Source organism: Cordyceps javanica, chromosome 1, assembly GCF_051103115.1.
Source record: "Cordyceps javanica chromosome 1, complete sequence".
Lineage (NCBI taxonomy): Eukaryota > Fungi > Ascomycota > Sordariomycetes > Hypocreales > Cordycipitaceae > Cordyceps > Cordyceps javanica.
Window position 1 is genome coordinate 6,740,324 of NC_139295.1, and position 23,055 is coordinate 6,763,378.

A 23,055-nucleotide genomic window follows, 5' to 3' on the forward strand; every position below is an offset into this window, starting at 1 on the left:
GCACTGGTAATTTACCCATTTACCTCCTTCTCCCTCTAATAGGTAGGCCATTTACGCGCTCAGCTAACCATCTCTTCAGTGGAGCTCAGGCCTGCCAGAGCGCCCAATCACTGGGCCTGTAAGTTTAGGTACGTACGTACGTACCTAGGTACTCAGTAAGTAGTACCACTAAGTTGGGTGTTTTCTCCTCGTACCTCTTCACCATCATAGCACTCAGCCAAACAGCCTTCTATTCAGCCTCATCATCATTATCAACTTCTTCTTCCATCAGCGCTTTTCCCGACCATCATCTGACCCTTGTCACCAACTCTTACACTATTCTTCACCCTGTACCAACCTTTCCATTCTCCATCAACTCTCAACACGGAGCTTCCCTCCTGTGACGGAAACGCGTTTCGTCCACCCACCAGACTCCTTCCGTCCTGCACCGACTAGCCGTCCTAGCACTAGATGCTTCTACCTACCTACTACACGAGCTGTCGGGTTTCATCTCCATCTGATGGGCCTGACATGGGATAAAACGCACCCATCCTCGACCGCAAAACGCCAAACGCTCGTGGCCAGCTGGTTGCTTCACGTCAGCACTCTCCGACCCCCCTTCGTCTGTCTCTCTTTCGTTGAACCTGCCAAGCCGAGACACAGACAAACCGCTTCATCATACTATTCAAGCGCCAGCGTTGTGTCACGGCCACCTGCAGATGCGATGCAGTGACACCTGCAAGGGGATGCGTCGATTCGCGCGTGAGCCATCGAAGCCGGAGCCTGCCACACGGCTAGGTGGCTGAATAGATTGCACCCACGCCGATTGTAGGTGTGCGCCCTGGCACAGGCCCGCCCAATGGCTCACACCAGCGTACCGCACCCATTCATCTAGCCTGTCGCTCAAGGCATTATGATTGGGCATCTGGACACCGAGTAGTCGAAACATGGACCTTTTCCTTGCTAGCAGCGGCAACTCAGCCGCCCCGCCAAACGATACTCGTGCTAAAGCCTCTACCATCGTTCTTTATGGGCAAAAGGTTGCCCCCCATGAAAGATGTCAGTTTGCTCCGAGTTGTACACGTAAATAATGGTCAGTATCGCCGCTTCTGTTGCTGCTCTTGCGTCGCCTCAGGCCAGTTGCCTGTAAGACCGCAACAATCATGAATGATATCGGCAAAGCTCCAGCTATCTCTTGTACCACTTTGTGTAATTGTGTAGTCATGTCAATTTCAGTCTTGAACGCAAGCCCTCTTGACGGGTGTGAATTCGTGCAGTTGAGCTACTACACTACGCATATCTGCATGACGAATGGACAGCTGGGTTTCGTTACCATGCACGCGCGAGCCACTCCACCAACTTGACTCAAAAACCTGGCTCAGACAAGTTCTATTTCATGCTGCTGATACTGTGGCATGACTTCTTGCACTGCAGCCTGTGAGAAATTTTGATGTCAAGCACGGATTTACCTTTAGCGGGAAGAACCAATTCGACGCCAACGTACTTGCCTTGAGACACTGACTCTGCACATAGGCTACCACGGCGCCGATAAAGCCCCGGTTGACACATGACGGCTGGTATAGTAAAAAGTAAGCCAACTTTTGTATCCGGTATTTCCTTGGATCGTATTGTACGTTCACTCGTTTATCTTTGCTTTGGGATGGAGGCACGCGACCTACTGGCCTGTGGCGGTGATGAGAGTCCCTGGCACCGGCGAGCAAGGAAATGTTTGCCTTGCAGGAAATACCTCGATTCGAGAAACGAAAAAGTAGACTCAGCCAGCTTTATGCACGGCGTCGTTTCGCATTTGCTTCCTTTTAAGACGGCCAATGACAGCGGCCGCCGGACGACGGAGTGGTCCCCCAAGTAAGGGCTAGAAATTGGGCCATGGAGTTTCCATAGAGCTTATGCTGAGATCAGGCTGTAGGCCTCTGTCTTGAGAATGCCCATTCTGGAAGCAACTTTTAGAAAACAGCGAGGCTGCAAGTGTCGCATAGCAAGATAGAGCGGCAGCGCTCCTCGGCGATGGCCGTGGGACTGTCGTGCGAGCTATGAGCCTGTCGATGGTAATACACTACTGAAATCATTTGGATGAAATGGCCTGATGACTGTTATAATATAGTATCTTGAACTTTAATTGCATTGCAGGGTAGGAGCACCTGTTCTAGTGTATAATGAATTCGGACGGGTAATTGCTTCTTTCTTTGCTGGTCTGGTCATCCCCTGTTCTAGAACAGCCTAACATGGTAAGGCTGTTTCACGCGAGCAAAAGTTTAAAATACCAAAAGAAAAAAAAAGAACGGCAATTGGAATGTCATCACATTTTCTGATAGATTTGGCCGTTTTTAATCTTTCCAGACACAATCAAAAGACTTGGCCTTGGGCCAGCGGCCGCGACTGGTATCATAGCACATCCCAGTCATCGCGTCCTGGCCGACTTTGCCATCGCCATTGTACGTTTCAAATTGAGCGACGACTTTTCCGTGACACTGATGACCACTTGATGGTTCTGAGTTAGCTTGGCCTCGAGGAAAAGAGTGAAAGAGTGAAACAGTAACAAAGCGATTGGGTTCGTTAGGAAGCCCGGGGAACGTACTCGTAAAGATAACAGTCGCCAGCAAAATTCATGGTGAGAGAGCTGAGAGGTAGCCAGATTTATTAGTGATTGTTGCACGGCTTTGGAGAACAATGCCCGAGCGCGAGGTCCTGTTCAAGCACATACCCTACGGTCTGGAGCTCGATGCACTCATTGACGTGAAACGCCCGGTTCGGCTTGGAGTGTAGAACTTTGCACTTGTGATCGGTGAAGCGATTGCCCTGATCAAAATCAAACCGTTAGCTACGAGTTTCTGCGCGAAAACTTGATAATGGCCGTGGACGAACCAGCAGCGGGTTTACATTGGCAGAAGCCACTGCCGCAGTGGCAAGAACCAGTGTGAGCTGCGATAGCTGCATGTCGAAGACTGATACGATGTAGAGTATAATAAGACAGAGGATAGAAAATGAAGACCGAGCGAGATGAAAGAGGGGACGACTGCAAGGCGGAAACACATGCACACTTTATATGCAAAAGAGCAGCAGTTCACGAAGCTACTCCGAAGTAGGCAGCCTTGCTAACCTTTAAGACTTGGTCGATGAACGAGCCAGCTTTGCGGAATACGACCCATGGAGGCTCTCTGCTTGCGCTTATAGTTTTGCTTGCAAGCCATGCAGCCTCACTTGCATATACACCCCACGCGGCTGCAGCGTCGTATAAACGAACACGACCCTACGATTTACGTTCCGGTTCTCTGTTGCAACTTGCGCTTCGCTAACAACGGGTTGGAGCGCCCTAGACGTGGCTGATTTGTCCACTGCAGCGTAGTCAGCTCCAAAGGGCTGCTGTTTCTGCGGGGTGAGCATCGTGCATCGTGATTTCCAGTTTATGCAGTGAATATATATCCGGCCACATGGAGAGTACCACGGCAGTTGGTTGCTGCTCGACGATGGTACCCGTCGTGTGCTCTCGGGCTTGCTTTCGTTGGAGCAAGTCAGAGGCAGCCTACAAGCCGAAAGAGAAGACCTCAAGGCTCCGACAGGAGTGGGATGAGGGATCTCGTTCCGCATTGGGGCGCCGTTCCTTGTGGTCCAGAACCCCGAAGAATGCAAGCTGCTTAACCCGACATATGGTTCGGTTGTGAGGCGCTGGTGTGGCGCCAGCTCGCAGCCTGATCTACGCCTGTGGCTCCGGGCTGATATCCATGTCTATTTCTGGTCCTGCAGCACGCGACACTCGTATCTTCAGCCGGCTTGAGTTGCGGCCTAGGTTCTTTTAATGTAGTTTGGCATGGACGAAACATTGCACGGGGGGGGGGGGGGGGGACACGGGTGAAGTCTGCCAAGCCTTTCGGGAAGCATTTTAATACGCGATCAAATTAAAAACGATGGCGATGTAAATTGTCTTGGCAAAATCTACCAACTATTTAATTCGCCAACGAGACTAGTAGAGGACCCCTGAATCGCTTGACCTTGGCCAGTCATGCAAGACGCGCCTAGTGCAAGAAAGAAAGACGAGCTGGTCTTGGCTTCACTGGACGCAGCGACATGGAAATTCTACATCAACCATTTTACACCACCATACCTGCGTCGCAGCGGATCTAGATATTACGCTCTTTGCGCAAACCATGTGCGACAAGTCATGATGTGATTGGCAGATGGCCTTTATAATAAGCGGAGTTTCCATCCGGGTTGTCAGCCTCAACAGATGTATTGGGTTGGGCCGGCTGGCCGCTTCCCGAATCGAACCACCGTTGGCGACCGTAGACGCATAAAAACAGTGTCGGAGGTAATGCAAAGCAACCAATGTAACCAACATCACATTCGCGCGACAACCAAAAGACCCCCCGGCCATTCCCGCCGACCCCCTTTGCCCCCGTCTTTTTGGTCATGCATTCCGACGACGCACATCCGTCGCGCGAGACGGAGCCGCTCCTCGGCCGCACGGCGGCGCCGCCGCCGTTGAGCGACGACACCGCGGAGCCACACGCCGCCGTGGTTGACGACGACGACAACGATGACAACGCCAGCAGCAGCAGAAGCAGCAGCAGCAGCAGCAGCAGCAGCAGTAGCGGCGGCGGCCTCCTGGACCCCCGGGGTCTCGAACACAAGCTCTACGTGTCGCACACGCTGTCGGCGTGGAACTCGCGCCTCTTCGAGTTTGGCGCCGTCCTGTTCCTCGCCTCCATCTTCCCCGACACGCTGCTGCCCATGTCCGTCTACGCGCTGGCGCGGGGCCTCGCCGCCGTGGCCCTCGCGCACCCGGTCGGCGCGTGGATCGACCGCGGGGACCGGCTGGCCGTCGTGCGCGCCTCCATTGTCGGCCAGCGACTGCCGGTGGCCGCGAGCTGCGGCCTCCTGTGGCTTCTCGAGCGGCGCGCGCGCGCCGCCGCCGGGCGGATGTCGGAGTTGACGCCGACGCCGACGCACGCCGCGGGCTTGCTGGTGCTGCTCTGCGCGCTGGCCGGCGTGGAAAAGGTGGCCGCCATGGCAAACACCATTGCCGTCGAGCGCGACTGGGTCGTGGTCATGACGGGAGACGACGAGGGCTGGCGAAGAGGTAAGAACAAAAAAAAAAAAGAAAACAAAAAGATGGCTCGCCTCGTCCGGTCGGGGATGCCGTCGACGCTTCGAGCAGATGTGCTGACCCTTTCCCGGCTGTCTAGTGATTAACGCGCGCATGCGTCGCATTGACCTGCTTTGTAAACTCCTTGGACCGCTGGCCATATCCATCATTGCCACTGTATCGACGCGTTTTGCGATTGGGGCCACGCTCGCCATGAATGTGGCGTCGGTGCTCCTGGAATACGGCTGCATCGCCAAGGTTAGGAAGTGCAGACCAGCCATTCAACTCAGACTCTTCTGACCAAGAAAAAAAATTAAAATAAAACAGGTCTATAAGAGCGTACCGGCCTTGCAAAACGCCAACGCCCAACTCCCCACGATGCAAGACGTCGCAGCGCCTTCTGTCGGCGCTCGCTTCAAGGCGTTTCTCGGAGCCGTGGTCCCGGCGGCCTCCTTTTCCGGCTACGTCAGACACTCGGCGTTCCTCCCCTCGTTCTCGCTGTCGCTGCTCTACCTCACCGTCCTGTCCTTCTCGGGACAGTTTGTCACCTTTCTCCTGTCCATCGGCTTCACGCCGCTGCACGTCGGCGTGGCCCGGACAGGCAGCACCGTGATCGAGCTCAGCGCCACGTGGGCCGCGCCTCGCCTCATGGGCTACATGGGGCCTGTCCGCGGCGGGATCTGGAGTCTCAGCTGGCAGATGATTTGCCTGACGCTGGGGCTCGGCGTCTTTCTCCGCGACGGCTTCGAGACCGGGGCTCATCACGCGTGGACCTCCGTCGCCGGCCTCATCGTCTGCATCGCCCTGAGCCGGCTCGGCCTCTGGGGGTACGACCTTTGCGCGCAGACAATTGTGCAAGAGGTTCGTAGACGGTTTCATTGTCTTTTCTTTGGCTATTCTTTTTTGTTTCTCGTTTCTCACTCTTTCCCCCCTCTTTTCACTGGCCGAATTTCTCTTTGCTAACGTTTTGTTCAGGAAGTTGAAGATGGCAACCGCGGCGCGTTCTCGAGCGTCGAGGCTTCCTTTCAAAACTTGTTTGAGCTGCTCTCCTTTGCGACCACCATTGTCTTCTCGCGTCCGGAGCAATTCCACTGGCCGCTTGTCATTAGCATCGCAGCAGTGTACATCGCTGGCGGCCTGTACGCCTTCTTCGTACGCCACCGTCGCGGGCACCTGTTCCACCCGCCAGCGTGCCTAAAGGTGGAGGTAGAGCACTGATATGAATTCACGGCAAGTCTAAGGACACAAAATGCGCATGTATGCCTTGGCGTTGAACCAAGTATTCTTACATCAGGGAAGGAGTTGGTCGGTGGCTTCTAAGAATGTCACACGCTATGCATGTTTGAGGCAATGGTGTCGATTCCGCGCCTTGGCGTGCACGGCCTTAGCACGCTACGATATAACCCGCAGTTAATGCGCATTATAAACACACTGTCCGGATATGTAGCGATAGTATGAGCGTAATCGACAGGCAATGTATCGGCTACACGACTAATACCACTGTTAAAAACCGGTAGCTTGTGAGGGCTCAGTCATTCATCCCGAGTGCCGGTGTCATGAGAGGAAACAGACGTTACCTTGCTCTTGGCAGGCACCACGGATCGGAACACTAGATTTCAGTAGGTCATAGGTGGCGTCGCGTTAATAAGTCTCAAGAGACACTGCCCCGGACGCCACGTCTTGATGAAATCCACTCTATGTATGTGTCGAATACAAGACCCCATGCTACAAATGCCGACTGTGATGTCCGGCCAGAGAAATATTTTGCTCTTTGTCTTTTATTAATTGACTCATTGCGTCACGTCATGTCCTGCCTGTCCTCCTCGTCTGATCACAGCCCCTAAGCTACTAATAAGTCCAAACTTACTGTATTGGGCAGGTAGCACGGCTCCGAGCATAGTGCTCATATACAGGCACATCGAGAGAGCGCACTACAGAGCCGGATACCCGACGTCGTATAGTGAGCGGAAAACTCGGCGACAGAAGCTTCAACCATATCGGGTCGGTAATGTGAGCTGCCCGACGGACGACGAAAGCACAAGGGACAATGAAGCCACAGTTGGGATTCGCGGGAAGGTAAAAGGGACAAAATAAACTCTGACAACTACATCCGCCAATTGCGGAACAAAATGCGGGAAGCGAGCCTGGTTCTAACCCTGGACACACGGACTACTTGCGTCGCAATTTTGGCCTTGGACCTTGATTCCTGTTGGCCCGCTTTGATTCGGCATTGCCACTGTTTGCAATGACAACGATCGGCATGGGTTGACAAGCCAGAAACCAGAAAGCAACAGGCTGGGTTGCACATTACATCCAGCGCAAAGCAAAAAGGGCGGGATGGCTAATACGTGACCAAGTGACCTTCTGGCTTAGGCCGGGTGCCATATCCGCTGTGACAACAAAGTTCCCTCTGGGTCATTCATTAGTGTTATTTCCAGGACCAGGTACGTACCTGCCCTTTTCGCAGGCTCGCGTGGACCAAAGCGTTTCGTATTATGTACCAGTACTTGCCACAAAGATCGCCAGGAGGCTCGCGGGCACAGCACCGCTTCCTCGATAGGCACCATGTGCTTTGCTTAGCTGCTCCACAATCAACCATGGGCCACCACTTATCGCTGGGTCCCGGGCCATTCTAGTTGCCAAGGTTGGTCGGTGTCGCTTTGCGTCGCAGGCTGGTTGGCTGGTTGGCCGGCGACTTGACACTAATAACTCGGGCGGGAGCCTGGAGCGGAATCAGCAACCACACCGGCGATAAACGTCCTTCCCAATACAGCCCTAGTTGATCAAGCATGCCGTGAGGCGATCAGCAAAGCCCACCCCGAGCACCCATCTGCTCCAGTTTGGTGACTTCATCCACGGGGGCGCGGCCGGTCCGCCATTACCCCTTGGAGCAGGTCCGAAAGGCATGATGGGACTCTTCCAAAGATTATAAGATGGCTGCCTTCTGCTCGGCTCTGGTAGAGCTTGATCAGGTTCAGGTTATGCTTTGAAGCCCCTTCTTCTTCTCCTATACATACTTATCTTACCTTCACGATGAGGTGGTACGCTACTTTCCTCCTTGGCCTTGCCTCCACGGCGCTGGCCAAGCCAACCTACCAGCGCCGCCCTGACGATAGTTGGGACTATATTGTCAAGGGTGCTGACATTGAGCGTCGTGAGGAGCCGGCCAACGATACTATTGCCCACTACAGTCTTCGTGGAAAGAGCGTGGATCCCTCTTCTTTGGGTGTAGACACGGTTAAGCAATACGCCGGTTACCTTGACGACAACAACCAGAACAAGCATTTGTTCTACTGGTTCTTCGAGTCACGCAATGACCCTGCCAACGATCCTGTCGTTCTCTGGCTCAGCGGCGGACCCGGCTGCTCGTCCATGACCGGTCTGTTCTTCGAGCTCGGCCCTGCCAAGGTGGACTCCAATCTCCAGGTCATCAACAACCCCGACTCGTGGAACAACCGTGCCAACGTCATCTTCCTCGATCAGCCCGTCGGCACGGGCTACTCGTACGGCGAGCAGGTTTCGAGCTCCTTGGCCGCCAGCAAGGACATTTATGCCCTTCTTAAGCTCTTCTTCCAGCAGTTCCCGCAATACGCCAAGCAAGACTTCCACATTGCTGGCGAGTCGTATGCCGGACACTACATCCCCGATGACGCCGCCGAGATTCTCTCCCACTCTGACAGCGGAATCAACCTGAAGAGCATCTTGATCGGCAACGGTCTTACCGATGCGTATAACCAGTATCCCCAATACCCCGACATGGCTTGCGGCAAGGGTGGCTACCCTGCTGTCGTCGACCAGGGCACCTGCAGCCAGATGCGCAACGCCATTCCCCGCTGCCAGAGCGCCATCAAGCAGTGCTACTCTACCCAGAGCAGCAGCGACTGCACTTCCGCCTCGAACACCTGCAGCCGGGTCTCGGACGCCTACTACCAGACCGGACAGAACCCTTACGATGTGCGTACGCAGTGCGAGCCCAACTCCGGCGGCCTCTGCTACCAGGGCATGAACTACGTCGAGCAGTACCTGAACCAGAAGGAGGTCATGCAGGCCCTTAACGTTGAGGTGGACAGCTTCGACAACTGCAACAACAACGTCAACTATGCTTTCCACCGCACCGGCGACGACATGAAGCCCGTCCACCTCAACGTCCCCAAGGTGCTGGCCAAGAGCGTGCCCGTTCTGGTCTACGCCGGCGATGCCGACTACATCTGCAACTGGCTCGGCCAGCGCGCCTGGACCAACGCCCTCCAGTGGCCGGGCCAGTCTTCCTTCAAGTCGGCCCCGACTCAGAACCTCACCTACAAGGCCGACGGCGGCGACGCCTACGGTACCGTCCAAGCCGCCAAGGGTCTCGCCTTTGCGCGCATCTTTGGTGCTGGCCATCTGGTGCCCATGGACCAGCCTAAGCCCATCCTGGACCTTGTCAACCGCTGGATTCACGATGGCGACTTTCAGCATTAAATGGAATGTTTATGATCAAGCACATGAATGTATATACTGCATGTCTGCACTTCTGCACACTTGACCTCATCATCAAAAATGTATATAGGAATTTGAATATTTAGTTTGCAAAGGACGCAACATGTTTTGGATTTATAACGTGAAGTGCGAAGACTGTGGCCCAGTGACCGCCCGACCATTAAATTCAATTTAGCAGGCGTCCAGGTGCCGTCCGTAGGCGATAAGACTACAAATATATGCGCCGGCAAGTTGTGCTAACGTGTGTTTCCGAATAGCTGCGGAACTACTGGTCGCGTTTTCGGCGGCTAGACGATCATCTATCGGTCGTCAGCGTCCACGGGCCTATTCATGGTCAATTGAACGACGTCTCAAAAAAAGGAAAAAAAACTTCAGTATTCTGCCAAGTTCGGCAATGACTACTATCAGAGTCTCGAAATGAATGGGAGACGACAATCACATCAATTTGATGTCCAAGCCGCACATACGTTCTGGTTAAACATAACGACTGATGAAAACAACTACAAGAGAAAATTGAATTTTATCTATCTTCGGCACTATTAAATAGACACCAAATTTCGTACAAGTCAGAACTTCTTAATTAATTCCCTACCAAGAAAGACAATGTTTGGACGGATGTGATGGAGATGCTTGTTGGTGATGGATGTACGAGCGACCCCACTAGTCGCGTCTGCCAGCCTCATGGCGCGTCTACAGCTGGTCGACCATTTGTACCTTACACAACTACAGCTGGCATTTAACAAAACGACTTGATTAGGCATAAAGACTCGATATCACTAGACTATTCGTGCCTGCTCATAGAAATGGGCAGGTAAGACTTGGGAGCGCTACGCTGGTTGAGACGGCTCCGGTGCCGAGTAAACAATTCTCTCCGCCACCATCATCACGCAGCGACACCATGGCCGACACGCCGACTGGAGGCAGCAGCCGCCCAGCCAGGACACCTGCAGGGCGAACGCCTTCCCAGAGGACACCTTCTGGACGCGCGACCAATTCCGATTCTTCTGTCCACACACCGCTCGACCGTACCGGGCCTCGCGACCTCGCTAATTCCGTTCGTCGAGGACTCAGCGCCTCGGGCCGCAGAAATAACAACAATGCCCCTACGCCTCACGCAGCGGCGGCGCGAAGAGCGCTTGAGCAGCGGCGGACAGCCATGTTTACGCCCGGCAAGAACCGCCGCCGCAGCTTGCGCGAGCAACACCAAACTCCGATGAACATTCTCAACCAGCTGGCCAGGCGGCTCGCGCCTTCGACACAGCAGGTCGCCGCGAGCTCGTCGCCAGCGGATATGGAGCCACGGTCCGCCTTGCGCTCCGTCGGCGAACGCCCAGAACCGGCTGATGATGATGACGACGATTACATGGACGACGAGCCCGACGTCGAGGGGGACTACGACGACGATGACGATGACGACGACGACGAGCTGCCGGCACCGCCTCGCATGTCTCTACCATTGCAGGACGATGACGACGACGATACGATGGAGCTTCGTCCCCCTCGATTATCTTTGCCAGACGACAACATTACAAATTATACTGTAGGCTCCGTCGAACTGCCCCGCGACCGGCCAGCATCGAGATATTCGCGGGGTAGTCTCGGCAGTGTGCGCGGTAGCGACTACTTTGACCCGAATGAGCAAACCGCCGAAATAACTGGTCGGCAGTCAGACTTCTTCCCAGGGTCTTTGCTGGCGGACCTGCAGAACAGAGCAGAGGACAATGCTGCTGCCTTTCAGCGGTAAGCTTCAACCGCATACAAAGGAGCCTTGACCGCTGGTGCTAACAGGAGTAGTTTCGACGCCGATGCAACAATGCGTACGATTGGCCGTGAAAGTGGATTTACCATGGGTGTCCCCCCGGATATGGCCGATCAAACAACGTTCCTTCTCTCGGAGCCCGGTGGCGATGCACCGGCCACGTCGCCTTTGCCGGGAAATCCTGGAACGGCCGCAGCGATGCAGGCAGGAGGAGATACGATATATGGCAATACGTCACTCATTCCGGAAAATCCAGGTGCGGAAGACCTGCCTGCATTAGGTTATGATGACGACAACGACGAGGACGATGAACATCGCCGGCCTGAAATTTCTGAGTATGATGAGACCACGATCAGACAGGATCGCCAGGAAGAAGAACCAGATGTTGAATCTGGCCGCCGCCGAGTCTCTGGGCCGGCCCATGGAGATACACTCATATCAGAGGGCGAGGACAGCGACCCGGCGGATGTGACAATGCGCCAGCAAGACACGAGTATGGCACTGGAGCCCTCAAAGCCAGCCCGCCGGGGCCCTAAACCCAAGAAGAAACAAAAGCGCATTTCGCGCCACGGTGCCGAGTACCCGCCGTTACCACCCGCTTTTGTACGGCGCGTGGCACACCGTGCAGTGCAAACGTCGGGCCTGAGTAACCATCGCATCTCATCAGACGTGTTAGCGGCGCTGACTCAGGCGTCGGAGTGGTTTTTTGAGCAACTGGGTGACGATTTGGGCGCTTACGCTGACCACGCCAAGCGAACAGTCATCGAGGAGAGCGATGTACTAACATTGATGAAGAGGTTAGCTAATGTAGCTTCAACAACTTAATGAATGGCATACTAATAGCCTCTATCAGACAAAGACAGATCGGGTCTGATGCTACATTGTTTTCCCTCGCGCAGCGGCATTTACCCAGGGAGCTCCTGCAGGATCTACGAATGCCGCAGCCGTCGAACCTGAAAGGCCAACGCCACAAGAGCCTAACACATTATGACGATGACGATGACGATGCTTCCGAGGTTTCATGATTTATTCCTTGTTTGAATTCAGATATTGTACAAATGGTGTTGTAGTTTTGGCGCATGGCTGGAGCAATGTTTTACATGTATTTACAGAGTGCGCGTCGCGCGGACCCGACGCACAACATCAGAAGCGGGTTTCTTCATCACCAGGTACATCATGACGGATGTCGCTGCGGCGAGTCCGTACCTGTAACGAGTTAGTCAACTGAGAATAAATCAAGTAAGCAGCAAGCGGGACGCGTACCAAGTGAAGATGTATTGGGCGTGGTTGTTGCGCAGGTTGACCTCGGCGGGTCGGCCAAAGGGGATACCGCGAGCTTCGTACTCCATCATTCTGATATACTCGGGTTCTATGTTGATACGTCAGCGCTCGATCCACAACCACAAACATGAAATTCGATCCCGCATACCCATAGTCGCCTCAACCCACACAGGTTGCGCCCCAGTCAGCTCGGCCATCTGCTTGACGTCGGGAAAGTAAAACTCGCCCTTGTCCGGCCTGTTGTCGGGGGTGAACATGTTCTTCTTCCAGGGCTCGCGCAGCAGGCCCTGGACGGTGACCTCGCCCGCGGGCAGGCCCTGGGGCCGCGTGCGCTGGTCGCGGTGCTTCTTGCTGATCCAGCCGCGGTTGACGAGGATGGTGGAGGCGCCGCCCTCGCGCTCAAGCGGCGTCACGACCATGAAGCCGTCCTGGCCGTCGCGCATGCGCGGCCCGATGAGCATCTCCTGGTCGTGCCGCAGGCGGCCGGTGGCGAGCACGCGGCGGTAGTCAAAGTCGCGGACGGCGGACGGGTCAATGTGCGGCGGCAGCGGCAGCGGCTCGCGCACGAGGCGGTCCTCAAACTTGGCGATGAGGTCCGTCTTCCACCCCAGGCGCTGGACCTGCCAGGTGCCGAGGGCAAAGGCTGTGATGGGGATGAGTGCTGACGAAGCGGTTAGCCGGGACGGGACGGGGGTTTCCACGGAAGCACGGAAGCAACGAGTTGAGGACTTCGTGCGCGCGGTATTCTCGCATACCGAGGATGATGAGACCTGGGCCGTGCTTGCGGCCGGGCCGGATCATTGTGGGATCGAGGTCGACGGTCGATACGAAGTTGGGATCGTCGGCGGCCTGCTTCTGTGCGCGCTGCCGCGTGCTCGAGAAGAAGCGGCTGCTTGAGGACCGGGGCAGTGTCGGCGCAGCCGCCGCCGCCGCCGCCGCGCCCGTCGACGGCAAGGAGGGCGCTGCGCAGCATTGTCGCGCGCTCGACCGTATGCTGTTGCAAATCGGCTGCTGCAGCCTCCGCAGCATAGTTCGAGAGCAATTCATCCCGGTCGGCGATGGTGGGGGATGAGCTTGACGGCGGAGTTGCGAGGTTTGGATGATTGTTTGCGAGGATGCTAGAGCTTGCAGATGCACTTTGGACGGCCCCACAAAAAGTTTACGGCGGCGAAGACCCGGCTTGCCGACGCAGCACGATAGTACTAGTATGATTTCGAACACAATTCCTCATTGCAGGAAGAATATTGAGCTCGTTTCGAAATGCCTGATAGCTTTGCTGCTCCTCGTTACAACTTGTCTGTCAGATGCTTATCGCCGCTAATATCAAGGTGCGTCGGAGAGCTCATACCGAGCCTGCAGGCAAAACATTACCAAGGAATTGATTTTTTAACACATTCGGGACAATTAAATCCGATTTTTTTTAATCATTCTTTGCAAAAACAATTCCTTCGTTGCAGTTAGATAGTCTGTTGGGGCTGATAGACATAGTATACGGCGAATCCACAGCACAGTACATCTTAACTAACAATGAGCTCACATTTGAAGTCTTGCTTGGTGCTAGTGGATGCAAAATTTAATATTGTACAGAGTAAATCATTCATATACATGCTTATATAGAAAGCAGCATGCAAACGAGGTAGAAACCCACCGCTGCCGGCAGTATGTAATAACGTGATGGGCCTGCAAGCCACCAATGCAGCTCCCTCCTTGTTTCTGGGACACCAAGCTGAACCAACTCATCGTACTATCTTCTCCAAATTTCACATGAAAGATCTGATATAGATGCTCCGAGGTATTCGCATGTACAATTATGGGCTTGCAGCGGCGCCTGTTATCAGACAGAATCACCTATGATCACGGCCCTCGGTTAGTCACAAGTAAGCCGGATGTTATACCAGATCTGGAATGAAATATTTACTGTCGTCGTCACATTAAGCTACCTTGTTCATACCTTTCATTCCTGCGTAATCTGCCAAGCATGTCCTTGTCCATCTACATCAGCAGTTGTATAAGCCACAAGCCGGGACCCGCAGCCGAACGGTGAGATTCCAGTTGCTGGGCAATAAGCCTGCTAATGAACTGCCTTTTTATCGACGTCGAAAACTCTAAAGACTCCAATACGGAATTAGCCGTGCAGTTCAGAATTGCGGTTCGCCAATGTCACTGCAGCGGTGTCGGCCAACCCTTGCCCACGGCTTTGGTGCTCACTTGCAACGGAATATCCGTAAAACGAGCTAGTATGCGGGATTAGACTAGCTGGTATTTCTGGATGTTCCACTACTCAAGAGAGATGGCGATATCGGCACATGGTGCACATGCGCATGGTTGTGCACAACGGCCGGCTTGAGGATCTCCGTGGCGAAGTCGCTGACTCTGCTGTAGCGCAACGGGTGCCCAAACTTTGATATAGAAGACTTACTGACATGGCGCGCAGATTGGTAATCTGTTTCGAGCCACGAGATGAGCATTGCCGGCGACCTTTTGCTTGGAGTAGAGGAGAACGTCGCTGCCCGGGGCTACGAGGAAACACAGTCCTCTGAAGAGCCTACTCTGAGTGAGGTGACCAGCCAGCGCGGACCCGAGCGGCATGGAGAGCCGATATTATGCCTTGAAAGGTGGGCAATATTGGCACGCACCACACCTGCGGCCTGTCATGTAGTTCACGACAATAGGCCCGGTAGTTGGTGCTCCAAACACCTGGCCCTGCCACGCAGCTCATTGTAGGGAATGGCCCATCACTTTTCCCGGCTGTTCTCTTGGCGTGGTCAGTGACAAACTAAAACACAGAGTGCTACGCTAGAAACGGATGTTAGCGGAGGCTCAATTCTAGACTGTGCGTCGATGGGGGGGGTTTTCAGCCGCAAGTACACCATCCCCCGAGCGCCGAGACGCGTGGAGATGGATCAAAGTTTTTAGCTCCGGCCCCGTGCCATTTCATGATACTCGGAAAGGTGCAAGGAGACAATATATGCTATGGACATTGTGTTTGCGCAGCGGTGAGACAACTTTACAACATGATGAAGGCAGTTGGACGTTGCGATGTTGTGCAACGGATCAATCGGGCGAAAGGTACTCTCCGACGGAACCCCAGATTTTCCCAATGAGCGCGACCCCGGACCCCAGACGATCAATCTGGGTTCATTGCCGTGAAAACGTCCGTTCCTCCGACGACATCTCGTCAGGTCCCCCCCAATGGCTTGCTGCACGCAGCCCTATACGAGCAACAACTATAGGTCAGGTTACCACCCAGGTTTTCTTCCACTCCGGCTGGTTCAATTGTTCGGGCCGGTTCAACTATCCGAGGATATATACTAAGTATGTACAGGATGGCGGGATGGCTTAACCCCGCCATTCACTAATTAGCTAGTTAGTTAGCCTTCCCCAGAAAACACACAAAGGGACTTGGCCAAGACGAGAAGAGGCAAGGTAGCAACAGCCGATTTCATGCGAATAGCATCCTCTACCTCCGCCACCTTACTCAAAATGGAGCGTGAGCCGGCCCTTAGTCTGCACCTTGTCGGGCGGACTAGCATGCAACGGTGAGTCTGCTCACTTGCATCGAATCAAGGGCGCGATGAAGGCGCCCGTAGCCCACTACTATACCCCCAAGACAAGCCCCGTTTGGCTTCTTCTAGCGCCGTGAATCGACGTCGATTCAGCTGCCCAGTTCCTCCTCTACTCCTCCAGGCCGTATTGCCCGCCCATTCACATGGCGGTGGCTTGCGGTCGCAGATCGTGGGCGACGTCGTCGTGTGCCGAGGCTTTTCTAACCCTACCCATTCCCCAGCTTCTCCCCCCTCCCCCCCTAGCCCATCAAAGAGGCTTTCGCTAACAAGCTAGACAGGATGGACCATGCGACTTGAGACTGGGCGCTCGGTCGCTATCCTTGCTTGGCTCCGCCGTTGCTGTTGAGCAATAATCTGATGGAGCATCACAACGAGGCTAGCGAGAAACCTCTTCTGTGGAGTATGTCTCTTGCTGGCAGACAACTAAATATGCAGAAGGGGGAGTTTTCGTGGATCTTGTCTGGTCAGCCAGCCCACTGCCAAGTGCCGCCTACCTCTGTGAGATTAGTGAATTCTTGTTCAAACTAGTTCTGTGAACAAGTACTGGTAGTCCTTGCTGGTGAGACTATATAACTGCACTGCCATCCCTCCCTTTTTGGGAGTGAAGATGTTCCGAGTGTAGCAGCCTCATCGGATCAAGAAGCTTCTGCAAAATCCCATTCCCTTCCGCGCCTTGCCCGCCATGAAGTTCCTGTCGCTGCTTGCTGCGGTTCTCCCGCTGGCGTCGGCGCTCACCATTCCTGAGAAGCGCATCACGACCCCAGCAAACGACCCCTTTTATGTGCCTCCTGCTGGCTTCGAGTCGTCCAAGCCCGGCACTGTGCTGCGTGATCGCCGCATCATTGCCTCCTTCTTTGGCTTGATCCCCGCCCCAATCGATGCGCGTCAGCTGCTGTACCGCACCACGGCCATCGATGGCTCCCCCATTGCCACCGTCACGACCGTCTTCAAGCCGGCCTTTGCCAAGCGCGATCGTTTTGTCGCGTTCAACACGGCCTACGACTCGTCAGCTACCATTTGCAACCCTAGCTACAACTACCGCTGGGGTGCCCTCCAGACCGACTTGATATCGTCGGCCGAGTTTCTCATTATCCAAGCCTACCTACTATCCGGCTATACTGTTGCTTCGGCCGATTATGAGGGCCCTGATGCAGCCTTTGGTGCCGGCCGTCTCGCGGGTATGGGTGTCCTTGACGGTATGCGCGCCGTGGCGAACTATGGCTCCAACATTGGCCTCAGCAAGAACCCCATGATTGTCAATGCTGGTTACTCGGGCGGTGCCATTGCTGGCGGTTGGGCTGCTTCTCTCCACCCTACCTATGCCCCGGAGCTGAACATCAAGGGTCACATTCTTGGTGGTACCCCCGCCAACCTCACCGAAGTCATGCTATTTGTTGATGGCACCGTGGTTGCTGGCTTCCTTCCAGCTGGTATCGGCGGCTTGACCATGCCCTCTGCCTACGGCGCAACCCTCAAGCCTGTCCTAGACAAGATCGTTACTCCGCATGGTAGAGACGTCCTGGCTCTCGGAACTAGCCAGTGTGTTGCAGTCAACCTGGTTGCTTTTGCTGGCAAATCAGTCTTCGACCCAAGCGTCCAGAGCCTGGGCAAGGACCTGCTCTACCAGAAGGACATCGCTGTTGTGCTGAAGGACAACACCATGGGGCTAAAGAAGGAAGAAACCCCCACCGCGCCTGTCATGCTGTACCATGCCCCCGATGACGAGGTTATCCCCTATGCCGGTTCCGTCGCCGTTGGCAAGCGCTGGTGCGACAACGGTGCAAGCGTGCGTTATACTACCTACGGTGCAGGTGGTCACGTCACCACCGAGGTGATCGCTCTCATCGATGCTATCAAGTTTGCCGATGATGCTTTCAACGGCTGGGTTCCTGGCGGTTGTGACAGCAAATCGGTTCTCACCGACAAGCTCGATCCACTCGCTCTAGGCCTGAACCTAGAGCCTATCGTGGTTCAGCTTATCAACGTTCTCATAACTCTCGGTAAGAAGGACGCCAATTGGGTCAACAGCATCTCTCAAGGAAAGACCTTGTCTGTGTAGACTTGACACATGAGCTTATGCTGGTGTGCTCATCACACTTTATGTGTATATATATGCAAATAAACGAGATACATATCCTTCAAGCCCTTATAATAATGATGAACGGTGGCGCGTAGTGCCTTCAACTCCTTCGCACATGACAGAGCTCGTCTTTGCGTTTTCTTGGCTGTGCCTGAAAACTAGCAGGCGGGATCCAAAATTGGCATCCTCACTTCACCAGACAGTAGCTAAGGTGCGAGAACGACGGCCAACGCATAAGCTTGGGCAGGAGCGCCAACATCATTGGGTGCTGACCAAATAAAGTTCGCACTCTCGCCAAGCCGATGAGATAGCAGAGAGAAGCAGAAGAACTCCTCTCAAGGGCAGCGAAACACAAGAATCCATCACTCGCACTGGTGTGCTTGTCTCGGGTTACTGTCGAAGCGGCGGATGCTCTATCGGAACAACTACAGCAAATAATACGCGATCGACGGCGAGAACTAAATGGGCGACTAAAACCATTTTGGGGGAGAATTTTTCTTTTTGTCATATTCATCTGTCATATGTATGAATTAGCGACTAATCCAGTTGCAACAATGGCCCCAGCGAGAGTGTTTACCATGGTTCCGAGGATGTATGCCACTGCCACACAGCTCATTAGCGGCTTGGTAGTCCGGTTAGCTGTAGACTGAAGATGCAACCTCACGACACAATGGGCACGGACTAAGTGCTTCCTGGCCGATGGCTTTGTTGTCTGAGCTACATCCTTTGCGTTGCTCTCGATTGGCGTGGTCAAGACAGCGGAGCCAGTGATGGCCTCAACGCGCTCTCCGGCCACATCACTGTCAGAGCATGACGCAGAATATTTCGAGGTCAAGACCTTACGAGGCAAGAAAATCGATCTAAAGAGGATTAATGAAGCAATAACTAACGCTAATCAAAGATTCTCTCACTTTCTCGCCATGCCTGCCCTACGAGAGGTCTGGGACGGACTGCTCATCCGGAAGCATCAAATGACGCTCAGAGAGCTTTCGTCCAACCTCTCAGCAGTTTCTATACGTAAATGCGAGTCGTTGAATATATACTCATCTCTCGAGCAGCTGTCGACAAAGCCAGCCAGCTGATATCTGACAGGCCGATAAACAATTTCTGGGCATAACTCCACCTATGCCAGTAGCAAACTTGTCACTGTCAAGTGCCGCTGCTCTTGTTGCCGTCTCTTCTGCCTACACTCCTCCCACACCAGCTGCCCCGTCGGCGGCCCATCAGCAGGCCGCTTCTTCTTATTCGGTGTAGCTATAGAAGTAGTAGTAGTAGTAGCAGCAGTAGTAGTAGTAGGATGCTGCACCTCCCACACATGCACATGGTCAAAGTCAATCTTCATGACCCGCCCCACGCTCTCACACCACGTCAGGTTCCCATTGCTCGTCTCATCCTCATCCTCCACCCCAAGCGCCCGTAGCTCCCCAAGAGTTCGACACACTTCTGCATCCACGTCCACCCCAAGCGCCTCGAGCCGGCGCTGCAACGATGGCGAATACAGCGGCGTCCCCGCGTATGAGAGCAGCAGCATACCTGTCACGAGCTTACCGTTCGTCATAGGATACGGCAACCGGAGTGTCACCACGCCAAGACACACGGGGATTAGGACGCCCTGCTGCGCCGCCAGTTTTCTGTATATGACGTCTTCGTGACGGAGCCGGTGCGCGTGGAACGACTGCACGCCCTTGGCCACGAGCGTGTAGCCAAAGCCGGTGACGGTTAGCCGGAAGAGGCAGCCGATAGCGCCGTTGAGACCGCGGCGAAGGAGGCATTCGCAGTCCTGCTCGACATTGTTGAGGAGCTGCTGCTGAACGAGCTCGGTGAGCTCCGCCGGCCCGATGGGGTGGCGGTGGTGGCCGCGGTGGCCGGCCACCCCGTCTGCTGTTGCCGCCCCCCTGATCCGCCGCGCGGCTTCTAGGTGCAGGAGGATATTGGGGCAGTCGTGGTCGACGCCGTCCTCCCCTCGCATGAGACCACGGAGGCAGAGATGCGTGCAGTATGGCCGTAGTGGCTTGAAAGACATGGGATCAAAGGGGCTCGGCAGTGATGGAAGGCCGTAGCGACCACGAGCCAGCTGTGAGCTATGGGCGAGTCGTGGTGCGGGTGAGACTTCGCCGTTGGCGTCGTCGTCGGTGGCGGCGTCCGATGGCTGCTGGCCAGGCGTCGTCGACGGCTTTTTGAGGGGCGAGGGGTTCCGAGGCCGATGCGCCATCGTACGTCCACGCCGACCACTGCCATCATCACCATTCTCAACGTCGTCGTCATCACCACTTGCTTCGTCACGCCTTCTCTGTCGGCCACTATCGAGACTCGATGATGCAGAACTCGTTGTCGGAGATAAAGCGGCAGCCGACTCCTCACACAGGGACGATGGCAGATTGGGGAACTCGGCCAGTTGCGAAAGCTGGATGCTGACTTCTCTTGGTCCCACCGCGGGGGATTCTAGAGCGAGCAGGGTGAGGCCGCAGAGCCCGGCAATGGCCAGCGTCTTGACGTCGACGGCAGCAGTAGTCTCATCGGCCGCGTCGTCGGCCGTCGGCGCGCGGCAGTATTGGGGAAAGAGCTCCGTGTAGTATAGCAACGTAGTTGGTTCGTCGCGCGGCACGCGTAAAAAAGAGACGCTCTCGCCAGCGGCCATATATCCAAATTCGAGCGCAGACGTTACCATGTAGTGGAAAGTTTGGGCCAGCGCATAGGTAAAGAAGATCAAGCCCGGGATGTTCGTCGACTGTGTCACCGCCCCGGCTACATCCGTCGTCACGCCCGGCACGGGCTTTTTCATCGAGGCCTTCCGCGCCAGCTGTACCATGAAATCCTCGGCTATGGCGTCTCTTTGAACCTGGGAGAGCATCGCCGCACGGAGCCGGTGAAAGGGCTTGTGCTCGCCAACCGTCACGCGTGAAAAGACGCGTGTACGGGCCTCTTCGCCACCCTTGTCTTCTTCTTCGTGGGGATTATAGGGGGCCGTCGAACTGCCTCCTCCTCCTCCTCCTCCTTCTGATGAGAGCATATCCATGCGGAGGACCAGACAGTCGGGCAGAATCTTCTTGGGACGCCGCTGCCTGATGATAGTCTCCGTTCCGCTGCCGCCACCGCTCTGACCTTCGGCCGAGCTGGAACCAGCGTTGCTGTCGCTGCGATGGCGCATTTCCCAGTCAGCCGAGAGGCCGTCAAAGTACAGCTGCGTCTCCTGCCCGGTCGTGCCGAGGTAGGCATTCATAATGCGCTGCGCCGGCCGCTCCAGCGTCTCATACACAAAAGAGGACGACTTGCTGTCACTAGAAAAGGCGTCGGACTCGATAAAGCCCGCGGGTAAGTTCTCCAACAGCCTCTTCTCATCAAGATCGAGCTCGTACGTCGACGGGAACAGTCGCTGCGTGCCGAGCGCATCTTGGATACGGGCAAATTGTCGCTGGCAGAGCTCCGGAAAGCCGGTCCACGGACATATCCGCAGCGGGTAGTATTTTTTTACAATATCGGTTTCGCCGTACGTGGTCGACTTGGACTGTTGACCTTCGGAGAGGGCTTGGGCTGTCTTGGTCGGCGGCGGGAGGAGGCGTGCCGTATGGTAATTTAGGACATGTACGCGCTTAAGGTAGTCCTCAAGCGGTTGGTCTAGAGGCAATTGGTCAGTCAGCGAGGCCCAAAAGTTAGTAGGGATAGGCAGGGCCGGCTTACCGCGTGTCGTCTTGTTATGCCCCTCTCGTTGTCGCTGCAGCGCGGCTTTGATGGCTCTGGTGTTCTGCATCTCCTGCTCGCGCAGGCGCATCTCCTGCTCGCGCAGACACCTTATTTCATCAGCCCGACGCCTTTCTTCATCAGCCCGACGCCTTTCTTCATCAGCCCGACGCCTTTCTTCATCAGCCCGACGTCTTTCTTCATCAGCCCGACGTATCTGCTGCTCGATCGCCCTCTTGAGCCGCTTAATTTCTTCCTCATGTGCCATGGCTGGCGTTTGGTGGTCATCGTCCCAGTTGGGTGGTTGTCACTGTCCAGTTGAATGGTTAGCGGCTGGGATGATTAGATTGGGTTGGGTCGTGTCGTGTTACTTACCTAGCTTAGCAACTTAGGTACGGAGTATCCGTCCTAGCTTATTAGGATGTAACTTATATGGGGGCTTAAATTCCTCTTTAAGAAAGGAAACTGGGGCAGTGAGTATTTGATGTGTTATATTCTGTGTTATATTCTCCGTTACGACAAGATCCGCTAGATCGCTGGCAACACCTATTACGCTACTCGTCTGCGACTGCTCAACGGGAGAATATGGTGCGACCCGGAGCCCATCACAATATCAGAGAAATCAGAGGATAGGTAAAATGCCAAAGCTAGTCATCAAAAAGCTGATTGATAGGCTGACACTATTTTCGTAGAACCGTATACCCTCAAACCTGCGTTGACGGTCAAACTGTCATTCAGGCCCTATATGATTGTCTTGAAAACGAGAAAAGAGTCTTGACCAACAAGAGCGTCGCATCTGTGGAATGCGGGAAGACTAGTGTCGCAGTTCGTACTGAAGACGGATCTTATTGCGAGCCCCTGTCAGAAACTGACATCAATCAAATCTTTTCTCAAACTCGGACTGAGCAATACCCACGCGTCGTGGCTGCATTGAGACAAAGCCGTCTAGCAACCTCTTTATCGATTAATAAAGTGACATCCTTCTGCAGGATTTTCGTAGTATAGCAGGTCTTCCAGTGACACAAAGGCGTGACTCGGCTATTAAATGTCATCAGGAGCACAAATATTATGTGGGTTGGCTGTGTTATAGTCTGACCATCGGCATTAGTATTGGCATTTCTCTCAATAGCCC

The 23,055-nt window shown here is 54.7% G+C and overlaps 7 protein-coding genes across 7 annotated transcripts; 4 read left to right on the plus strand and 3 right to left on the minus strand.

Moving 5' to 3' along the window:
• Positions 1-2,324: 2,324 nt before the first annotated feature.
• Positions 2,325-2,934, minus strand: V2A60_002048 (uncharacterized protein; the record flags this gene model as incomplete). Its single annotated transcript, XM_083253400.1, has 4 exons — positions 2,325-2,478; positions 2,576-2,617; positions 2,702-2,796; positions 2,863-2,934. The coding sequence occupies 4 exons, from the start codon at positions 2,932-2,934 to the stop codon at positions 2,325-2,327; spliced, it is 363 nt and encodes a 120-aa protein (XP_083109526.1).
• A 1,470-nt stretch (positions 2,935-4,404) lies between these two features.
• Positions 4,405-6,298, plus strand: V2A60_002049 (uncharacterized protein; the record flags this gene model as incomplete). Its single annotated transcript, XM_083253401.1, has 4 exons — positions 4,405-5,074; positions 5,181-5,338; positions 5,408-5,941; positions 6,056-6,298. 4 exons carry the CDS (start codon positions 4,405-4,407, stop codon positions 6,296-6,298), a joined length of 1,605 nt encoding a protein of 534 aa, XP_083109527.1.
• Positions 6,299-8,113: 1,815 nt separating this feature from the next.
• On the plus strand, positions 8,114-9,541 carry V2A60_002050 (S10 family peptidase; the record flags this gene model as incomplete). The annotated part of the gene is made up of 1 exon (XM_083253402.1): positions 8,114-9,541. One exon carries the CDS (start codon positions 8,114-8,116, stop codon positions 9,539-9,541), a length of 1,428 nt encoding a protein of 475 aa, XP_083109528.1.
• A 916-nt stretch (positions 9,542-10,457) lies between these two features.
• Positions 10,458-12,343, plus strand: V2A60_002051 (centromere kinetochore component CENP-T-domain-containing protein; the record flags this gene model as incomplete). Its single annotated transcript, XM_083253403.1, has 3 exons — positions 10,458-11,299; positions 11,354-12,115; positions 12,172-12,343. The coding sequence occupies 3 exons, from the start codon at positions 10,458-10,460 to the stop codon at positions 12,341-12,343; spliced, it is 1,776 nt and encodes a 591-aa protein (XP_083109529.1).
• An 81-nt stretch (positions 12,344-12,424) lies between these two features.
• V2A60_002052 (cytochrome oxidase assembly protein SHY1) lies at positions 12,425-13,628 on the minus strand (the record flags this gene model as incomplete). Its single annotated transcript, XM_083253404.1, has 4 exons — positions 12,425-12,524; positions 12,582-12,687; positions 12,748-13,260; positions 13,355-13,628. 4 exons carry the CDS (start codon positions 13,626-13,628, stop codon positions 12,425-12,427), a joined length of 993 nt encoding a protein of 330 aa, XP_083109530.1.
• Positions 13,629-16,847: 3,219 nt separating this feature from the next.
• On the plus strand, positions 16,848-18,224 carry V2A60_002053 (uncharacterized protein; the record flags this gene model as incomplete). The annotated part of the gene is made up of 1 exon (XM_083253405.1): positions 16,848-18,224. One exon carries the CDS (start codon positions 16,848-16,850, stop codon positions 18,222-18,224), a length of 1,377 nt encoding a protein of 458 aa, XP_083109531.1.
• Positions 18,225-19,368: 1,144 nt separating this feature from the next.
• V2A60_002054 (uncharacterized protein) lies at positions 19,369-22,014 on the minus strand (the record flags this gene model as incomplete). Its single annotated transcript, XM_083253406.1, has 2 exons — positions 19,369-21,860; positions 21,924-22,014. 2 exons carry the CDS (start codon positions 22,012-22,014, stop codon positions 19,369-19,371), a joined length of 2,583 nt encoding a protein of 860 aa, XP_083109532.1.
• Between the last annotated feature and the right edge of the window lie 1,041 nt (positions 22,015-23,055).